This window comes from Agrilus planipennis, unplaced genomic scaffold (assembly GCF_000699045.2).
Source record: "Agrilus planipennis isolate EAB-ADULT unplaced genomic scaffold, Apla_2.0 scaffold64, whole genome shotgun sequence".
Taxonomy (NCBI): Eukaryota; Metazoa; Arthropoda; class Insecta; order Coleoptera; family Buprestidae; genus Agrilus; species Agrilus planipennis.
The window spans coordinates 1-9,582 of NW_020438927.1; the positions used below are offsets into that span (position 1 = coordinate 1).

Below are 9,582 nucleotides of genomic sequence, written 5' to 3' on the forward strand. Positions count from 1 at the left end.
AATACCTTTTCATTTCTAACCTTTTCTACCCACGATATCCTCATCATCCGCCTATAACACCACATTTCGAACGCTTCTAAATACACCTTTACTTGCCTAAAGAAAACTTTTTGATATGGTAAATAGTCAAACTAAATTTTGTCAAGATCAAATGTATAACTATTGCATAATAATAATAACAATTTATGCTGCGTAAAAAAGAATGCAAATTTTCAAATTGTTGTTAAGGCCAAATAAAAGTATTTTAAGGTGTGCAAATTTTTGACATGCAGAGGGGCCCTTATATTTTCAAACCCATTTTACCAAATTGCAAACCGATGATTTGGATAGCCTAGGGAATTGTTCAAAAATCTGGCAATTTTTTTAAGTTATAAACCAATGTGATAACTTCGCTAACACTGGACCAACTTTAATTCTCGAAACACATTTTGAAATTACTCGAAAAGACGTTTCTTTCTTAAAAAAACTTATTGTGATACGCTTATTTGAACTGGAGTTATAACAGCGCAAACATGAACTCAATTTACAATAAAAATATAAGGATATCAAGGCTGTTTTTTTGCCAAGGAGTTCAATAGTCTTAGCACTTACAACACATGACTTTTGGAAGTGATTCCAACAAAAATCTAGCATACTACCCTCTTTATCCAAACATAGGCGTTTTCATGAAAATACCGCCTGAACTAATTCGATTGTTTTATAACATACAACTAAAATAATTCGAAGTGATTTGTATTCTGTCAAAACTGCCAGACGCGGATCAGGATTTCGATTTTTTTGGATCTCATCAGCGCGTCGCAGACAGTCCCGACAGAACACAGACCAACTTTTACCTGGTGTCTTAACAGTGCGTTTTAGAAAATACCACAAATGGCGCAGTAGACGCCATCTGTAGCACGATGCTACATTTTAGGATTACGTATGCTCCAACAAGGTCCATTTAAATATATGGATATTTACTTGCTGAAACGAATCCTGGCGTAGCTAACCTCAACGTGATAGGCACGTTACCATAATCGAATAATCGTACTACAAATGACGTTTACCGCGCCATTTCTGGTATTTTCTAAAACGCGCTGTTAAGACAGCAGGTAAAAGTTGGTGTGTTTTCTGTCGAGCTGCCTGCGATGCGCTGATGAGATCCAAAAAGATCGAAATCGCGATCCGCGTCTGACAGTTTCGACAGACTACAGACCACTTCGAATTATTTTATTCGATTATGGTAACGTGCCTATCACCTTGAGGTTAGCTACGCCGGGATTCGTTTCAGCAAGTACATATATTTAAATGGACCTTGTTGATGCATACGTAATCCTAAAATGTAGCATCGTACTACAGATGGCGTTTACCGCGCCATTTGTGGTATCTTATAACATACAGTTTAAAGTTTTTAACTTTTTTTGTTGTACTAACCATTATTCCAGCCAGCACAGAACGATGTATAAGTAATAAACTTTTTAAAATCACGGCTTTGAACGTTAATACATTTTTTCGCACTAACTACAGGTATTTTCACTTCTCGTAATTGTAAACTGAACTTATCGTCTTCTGTTATCCCCATTCCAACCACCTACAAATCATGCACAAGTTTATTAATTTAATTTTCTAAACGAAATTAGATATCGATTCGCAATTCACAAATAGTAGATGCGTAAATATCCGACAGAGACGAAAATTGTATAGAAAGTTATATAGAACTTTATTTGAAGGGGACACCACACATTCAATCGGGGCAAATGGCAATTTTTATTAGTTCGACTTATACAGGACGTTTCTAAAATATGTAACAAGCCTGCAGGAGGTGAAAGTGCACTATAAAACAATAAAATTAACTAAATATTTAGTGGTGCGAAAGTCCACCGTTTTCGAGAAAAACGAATTTGAGAATACAGTCAAAGACCAGTCCGGCCCTGGTAGATTCACGTAAAGAAATACTACATTACAACATCGCATTCAAGTATTTCTTTTGTATTTTGTGTTCTTGTTTATATTTACTTTATTATTCGTTCCACAACCGTTACTGTTTACATTTTTCGTCGATGTATTTGCTTGATTGTTATCGCAATTTCTCTATACGTTGCCTATTCACGCTCAGGGCCGGCTTCCGATTGCAACTGACTCCGTCTAGTTTTCTTACGAATTTTTTATCCCTTAATCATGCTGCTTTACTCACCATACGAAGTAAATGTCTCAATAATCCGTTAACTCCATAATTTTGCCTCGTTAACATGAAAATTAACTCAATGTTTAGTGGTCCGAAAGTCCACCGTTTTCGAGAAGAACGTATTTAAAAGTACAGTCAAAGATCAGTCCGGCCCAGGGAGATTCACGTAAGGAAATACTACATTACAACGTCGCATTTAAGTATTTCTTTTTTATTTTGTGTTCCTGTTGATATTTACTTTATTATTCGTTTCACAACCGTCACTGTTCACATTTTTCGTTGATGCAATTGCTTGATTGTTATCTCAATTTCTCTATAGGTTCGTTGCATATTCACGCCCAGGGCCGGTTTCGGATTGCAACTTCGTCTAATTTTCTTACAAATTTTTTTGCGTTTTGAAAATTACGCATACCTAATTCCGGAAAAATGAAAAATATTATTTTGGAAATTACGAACACTATGCGACAGAACTCATCGTGAGTTTCCTTGTTGCATTTAGTTAACGCTCTCCAAAGTTAGTCACATGTTATAAACACCCTGTATACGTAGAACTTTATTACATAGTAACAGTTCAAGCTTTCGGTAAGAAATTTATCGAAGCTATCAGACGTATATCTCAATTTCAAACTGAAAACTAAAATGTGTAAACTCTTCAATTCATCATGTTTCAGTGTTTTGAATTTTTAGGGTACTAACGACATCATAAAGCCACAAATCGTGTCCTATCAAAAGTCTTGCAGATCCTGTTCACCACTATTAAATTAAACACTACTAAAATGCTTTTTTAACTTACAGTTCCTATACTGTTTTCCGTCAGATGTTCAGTAATGTCATACAAATTCCAATCCAAACAAATTGGTTTAATGAAATCGGAATATTGAATTGCAACTTTCAGTATCAGAATCGCTATATCAGATCCAAAATTTCCATTCAAATCCTGATACAGGGGCTGCGTGATAATTTTATCAATCTCTGCAAATACCGTAAAGTCCTGTTTCATCTTATAATCGCTGAAATACTTCCCCAACGCAACTTTAATAGTGTGTGGCTCCATCTGCCAGGCGCAGTGGCCAGCTAAAACCACAATTTCAACTCGATAATACAATACTAATTTTCAACACCATGAAAATAACGTTAGAAGGCGCATAATTTACTAAAATGTAGAAGAGTTCAAAACTTATGTTTCTTTTTATATAAGACAGTTTATTTGAAATAATTGCAAGGTATACACTGAAATACAGCAAGAAGAACTCATGGTGTTATGGTAAATAGTCACAATGAATGTTAAATGGATAAAATGGCGTCTTATTTACAGTGACCGTAAGCATAGCGTAAAGATGAGCCTTATTAGAGATATAATATGTAGGTATATAATTTAATAATATTATCAAACACAGCCCTTACTGAAAGTGCTTGAACCCTTGAAGCTCCAATTACATTTTAAAATCCAAGGACTTCGAATTACCAGTTACAATAGCAAACAAATATAAATCCCTAACTAATTTGAAGCCGCTTCAAGCACACTGAACGGGCTTGAAACCCTTTACATTCATCATCAATCCTAAACCTGGTTGGACACGCACCTCCACTCTTTCCTATCCTGAGCTAATCTTCGCATTTCCTTAAAACTAGAACAACCCATATCTTAACCATTTGCGAACAGTAATCTAGTCTAGATCTACCTCTACTCCTCTTAAATCTAGTTTCTGTTTCTAATATGTCTCTAACTAGCCGTTCATGCCTCAGGTGTCCTACCAACTTATCTCGCCTATTTCTTATTGACTTCCATTCCTCCATTCTCCTATTCTTTCTAATACCTCTTCATTTCTAACCTTCTCTATCCACTACTAATAACTCTACATTTCTAACCTTCTCTATCGACGGTCCGCATCAGTCGCCTATAACACCACATTTCGAACGCTTCTAACCTATTATTTTCTGCCTCGCCCACTGTTCACGTTTCGCACCTGTACAGCGCCACGCATCAAATATATACCTTTCACGGTCTTTTTAGAATTTCTAAATTAACCGTTCGCGAGCATAGAAGTAACATCTTTTTATTGAAGGCGACTCGACCCTGCGCTATCCTCTGCTTTATATCCTTATTACTCCTTCCGGCCTGACCTATCTGACTTTCGAAATACCGAAAATCAGGTACTTCTAATTTTTTGTCTCCTATCTTTATATTCGCCTTTTGCATACATTTTCTTCCCTTGCATACCGGTGTTTTTGTTTTAGGTACTTTTATTTATTTTCATACAATATTGTTTTCTCAATATCGCTTCCATTTTATTAAAAGCTATCTCTAACTCCTCCTTGCTAGATGCTAATATTGCTATATCAGCTGAAAATCTAAGCATACTAATTTTTTGCCCCTCTATATTTATCCCTACAGTTTAAATTTAATTTTTCAAACAATTTTTAACACAAGGAAAGTGATATTAAAACAAATTGTTCACAAAAGTGAATTTCGACCGCTCAAAGCAAGGGTGCTAATCAAAGCAATGGTGCTAACAGTTTTGAGCTCACAGTGACTGATAGGGGGGAAGAACTTGTTATTATTTAAATATATACTGAATTTCGTTCTTACCAGTTAAAACAGCACGTTCGTGTATTAAACTTCCCCCGCACGAATAAGTCCAGTCTCCCCCTTCTAGGATATACAGAGTGGCGTGCCATGGCCACCTACCTATTTTTGATACACTACCATTTATTATAAGCGCCGTTGCTTCTGGTTTCCTAGTGCCGCATTCTAAAATATTGTGAGAACTTTCTATAATTGTCTTTTCAAAAGAGAGTGACTAATAATGGCTATTTTTGGCCCACGCAGACACTTGTTTCACCCACTTTTTTCGCACAATTTTTTTTAATAATTTCGATTACCTCCCTGATCAATAATGTAGAGAAAAATCACTGAAATTGTGTATTTCCTTAACAATATCCCAAAGTTTCGCTTATAAACATTGACTTATGGCGACCACCGCATACAAGACCGTACCACCATCATAGCATATGTAATGGTTACACATCAATTTAAAATTAAAACTACAGGATGTAATAGAAATAAGTGCCGCGTTTGTAGGAGGTGATAGGCACTATAAAAAACATGAAAAGTAAGCAAATGTTTTTATGTCAAAAGTTCACCGTTTTCAAGAGAAAATTGTTGGGCAATTTGGCTTACCACCTCTCGCAAAAAAGTGACTCACCTTTCAATACCTCAAGAGTAGTGTAGAAATTTGGCATAATAAAATTACAATTACTAATGCTTACGTAACATACATTTCTTCTTTCTTTTGTGTTCGGACGTTTACTTAGTACTGTCTGTAATGAACTTATTTAATTTAAGTAATCTAAACATTATGTGTAGTATAAAATAATTCCAAGTGGTCTGTATTCTGTCGAAACTGCCGGACGCGGATCGCGATTTCGATCTATTTGGATCTCATCAGCGCGTCGCAGGCAGCTGCGACAGAACACAGATCAACTTTTACCTGCTGTCTTAACAACGCGTTTTAGAAAATACCACAAATGGCGCGGTAAACGCCATCTGTAGTACGATGCTACATTTTAGGATTACGTATGCTCCAACAAGGTCCATTTAAATATATGGATATCTACTTGCTGANTATACTAAAGCAAACCATAGATCATATATAGATGACTATAGATGAGAGATATTTAGTAGGTGAACAAAACCATAGCAAACTCAAAAATTGACAACTGGGCAAACCATAGATAAGTAACGAATTATCCGCTAAATTGTGGGAAAACTGCCATTGAAAGGTCGAACTGAGCATGTTATAAATCGATAAACACTCCCATACTTTTTACATTTTATACGCTGCCTGTACAACATATTATGTATTTTTTTAAACATCAAAAAAGCAATGATTATCTGAAATGGGTTTATCATCGAAACAATGAAACATTTCTTAAAGTCAAATTAAGAAAATAATTGCAAAAATTACTTCTTATGTACAAAACTCACGCGTTGCTTTCATTAATTATTGCTAATAACAAAATATTGCAATAATTTCTTTCCAACTGTTAAAGAAAGTGTCCAGGCAAATGTTTATGTAATAAATAATAAAAACAGAAATACAGTTGGCAAAAATCTAAAATATCTAGTACTTTCATTTTATTTTAAAACTAAAAAAATGCTATAATTGTTACAAATGTTTACTATCAAAACTCACTTAAATGCACTCAGTTGTGCAGTTTTTAAATAAAACCTGGACAATAAAATTAAAAGTTATAAAATTTTTCGCTTTCGATTTCGCTAAATATTTTGCTACCCGGACCGCCAAAAGTTGCAATTTTTCGAAAACGATTTCAAGAAAACACGTTAACGCTGGAAAACATTAAACAACTGCGGAATTTTCCAGTTTGTTGATCAGTAGAGGCAGGACTTAGCGACTGCTGGCGCAATCGACGAGCATGGTACGGAGAGCTTTTGAACTAAAGCTCGCAGTTACCAACAATTTTAAAATAATAATATTAAAATTACAACGTAATACCTATGAGTCAACTACAGCTAACAAATCTAAAATTCCTATAAGATACCAAAACTTTCAGTAAATGCTAAATAACTTTATTATTTCAATTCATGTACATTAATACCTTACGTATTCAATAACACGACGCTTTTTGTTTGCAATAACATGATAATTGGTATCAGGCCTACATATGGAATTTTATAAGGCATTCTTATCAATAACGTTATCATTCGGGTGCACATCAATTGGTATCTTTTTAAGTACATCACTAATCCAATCAATATACATGCCAACCTTTGTAAACACGGTGTAGTATTGTGGATCGCAAAAGGATGTTCCACGACGTCTCGGACTAACGCTTACTATGCCTTGAAGGACCCATTTCTCTTTATCGTTTATTTTTGGGAATACCAGGCCACCACCACTGTCGCCGTTACAAACAGCGGTACCTGGTACAAAAAATTAAAAAAAAAAATAGTACATTTCATCGATATTAATCCCGTCTATAATTCAAATGAACAAGAGGAAATTGTAAGGAATGGACAAAACACGTTAGAAATTGTTCGCGAACGGTTAATTTAGAAATTCGAAAAAGGTTGTTAAAAGTGTGTTTGGAGCGCGGCGCTGTATGGGTGCGAAACATATCAGTGAACGCGGCGGAAAAGAAAAGGTTAGAAGCATTCGAAATGTGGTGTTACAGGCGAATAACGAGGATACCATAGATAGAGAAGGTTAAAAAAGGAAGACATATTAGAAAGAATAGGAGAACAGAAGACTATATGGAAGTCAATAAGAAATAGGCGAGAGACGTATTAGAGACAGAAACGGAAGTTAGGGGGGCTAGAGGTAGACCTAGATTAGATTACTGTTCGGAAATAGTTAAGGATGTGGGTTTTTCTAGTTATAGGGAAATGCGAAGATTAACTCAGAATAGGAAAGAGTGGAGGTGCGTGTTCAACCAGTCTTAGGACTGACGATGATAAACGTATCGTTGGCTTTATTTGAACTTCTTTAGATAGCTAAATTAGGTTTTCATCAATGTTCCTATTCTTCCGTTGTTTACTCTGTAACATTCTACCGGAGTACAATACTGAACATTGGAGAACATTCTAGTTCAGGTGAAAGCTTGAAACACTTAAGGACATTGTAGTGCATTGTGCATTCTCACTTATTCTAAAATTGTATTTGTTGATCACTAGTCGACCCTCACACCCTTATCAACCAAACTGGGAAAATTTCAAATATTATACATAGAACACTCCAAACATCTTTGAGAACACTGGTCATAATATGAAAATTCTCTAGGTTGACCACTTTTAACCACAGAATACGTCTAATTGTCTATTACCTGTGCCTAATTCAAGAAATAAACAAAAAAGCTTTTGGGTGTTTCAGTCCCTCCGGACTACGCCTAAAGATAGGACGGAAGACACTCTTCAGTCTACTTTCAGGAATCGTGGGAATGGGTGGGAGGTGGTACGGACGAGAAAGATGAGACAGACGAAGTGAAGACAGAAGAGAATGAAAGATTATCTGTGGGGAGGGGTGCTATAGGGATGGGCTGTTTCACTAATTTTTAGAGATTTAATGACCATGGAAGTGTACCCGGGAGACCATCGTGCTTTTTGCGTACGCGCCTATTATCGCAATGGTGATCCAATGATCATAACTCAACGATTATATCGGGCAAAATTGAATGTACGGAATGCACCGAAGGACGATACCATCAGAAAATGGATTCGAATGTTCGAAAATACCGGTCTGATTGCAAAAATTCACAATCCAAGTCACTCGCGCTCTGTCGAACCCAAAAAACGATTGAAGAAATAAGAGTGTAATGCGTGAAAATCCGTCTCAATCAGTTCGCAAACGCAGTCAAGAACTTGACATTAAAAAATCGTCGTTACAGAAGATTTTGAAGCAAGATTTACATCTTACAGTCTACAAAAATCAGTTAGTTCAAACACTAACATTATCAATTATCCTCTCCGACTGAATTTTGCAAATGAAATGCTCGAATGCTTTCCAACGTTTGAAAACACTGTGTTTAGTGACGAAGCGAACTATCACCTAAATGGGCACATAAACAAACAGGCTACTGGGCCAAAGAATAGTCAAGACATAAACGTGAACAACCACTACATTGTCTAAAAGTTATTGCGTGGGCTGCAATGTCTGGTGAACGCATCATTGGACCTTCTTTTTTTGAAGACCGCGAGGGAGCTAGTGACAGATTTGGTTCTCCGATTTTATAACGCATGACTTTTTAGGGGTTAATAATTTACCCATTCACTTGATTCTTAGAGCCCTTTGGGCTTCAATGCTAGACATTCAATCACCTCTAACTATCTTATATTACAAAAGCATACAATACAATGCCACAAGAAAGCACAATTTATTCTAAAAATAAAATGTTAATTCTCACTATGACCGGAAAACGTGCATCGAACAAGAACCTTCATATCTTTGTTATCAAGGGGTAAATTATCAACCCCCAAAGGGTCAAGCGTTAAAAATCAGGAACCACACTTGTCAACAGTTCCCGGCCTAATACGTGAAGTATAATCTTGTAAAATAAACAGCTGAAACTTAAATTAGTTGTCCGTGAAGACTCTTCGGTTAAAGAATTAAAAGGCATCCATAGAATGTCTCTTTGTCCCCTTTTTAAGCTTATAATACCTTCAAAGGTCAATGTGAACAACTTGCATTCATCATATTATATAATACTAGTGACCCGCCCCAGCTTCGCACGGGTGCAATGCTGATACTAAATATATTTTTGTTTTGTTTAGATTATTATCGAAAAGGGGAAATCTTCAAAAGATACCCCCTGAACATACTAAATATACTACAGAATGCCTTTATATACAACATTCACAGTGTTTTTGTCATTAGACAATACAAACCGGCCTCCCGGCCGGT

At 36.0% G+C, this 9,582-nt stretch overlaps 1 protein-coding gene across 4 annotated transcripts in view; it reads right to left on the reverse strand.

Annotated features, from left to right (window-relative positions):
* Positions 1–1,306: 1,306 nt before the first annotated feature.
* Positions 1,307–9,582, reverse strand: part of LOC108736357 (putative vitellogenin receptor) — a 24,534-nt gene continuing 16,258 nt past the window's right edge. For 3 of the 4 annotated variants that reach the window (XM_018468754.1, XM_018468753.1, XM_018468752.1), the window contains 3 exons: positions 4,755–4,916; positions 2,958–3,238; positions 1,307–1,570 (listed from right to left, as the gene is read on the reverse strand). In XM_018468754.1, coding sequence (XP_018324256.1) covers positions 1,409–1,570; positions 2,958–3,238; positions 4,755–4,916 — 605 coding nt within the window. In that variant the 3' untranslated portion in view covers positions 1,307–1,408. The remainder of the gene's footprint in view (positions 1,571–2,957; positions 3,239–4,754; positions 4,917–9,582) is intronic. The other variant, XM_018468755.1, reaches the window with a different exon arrangement.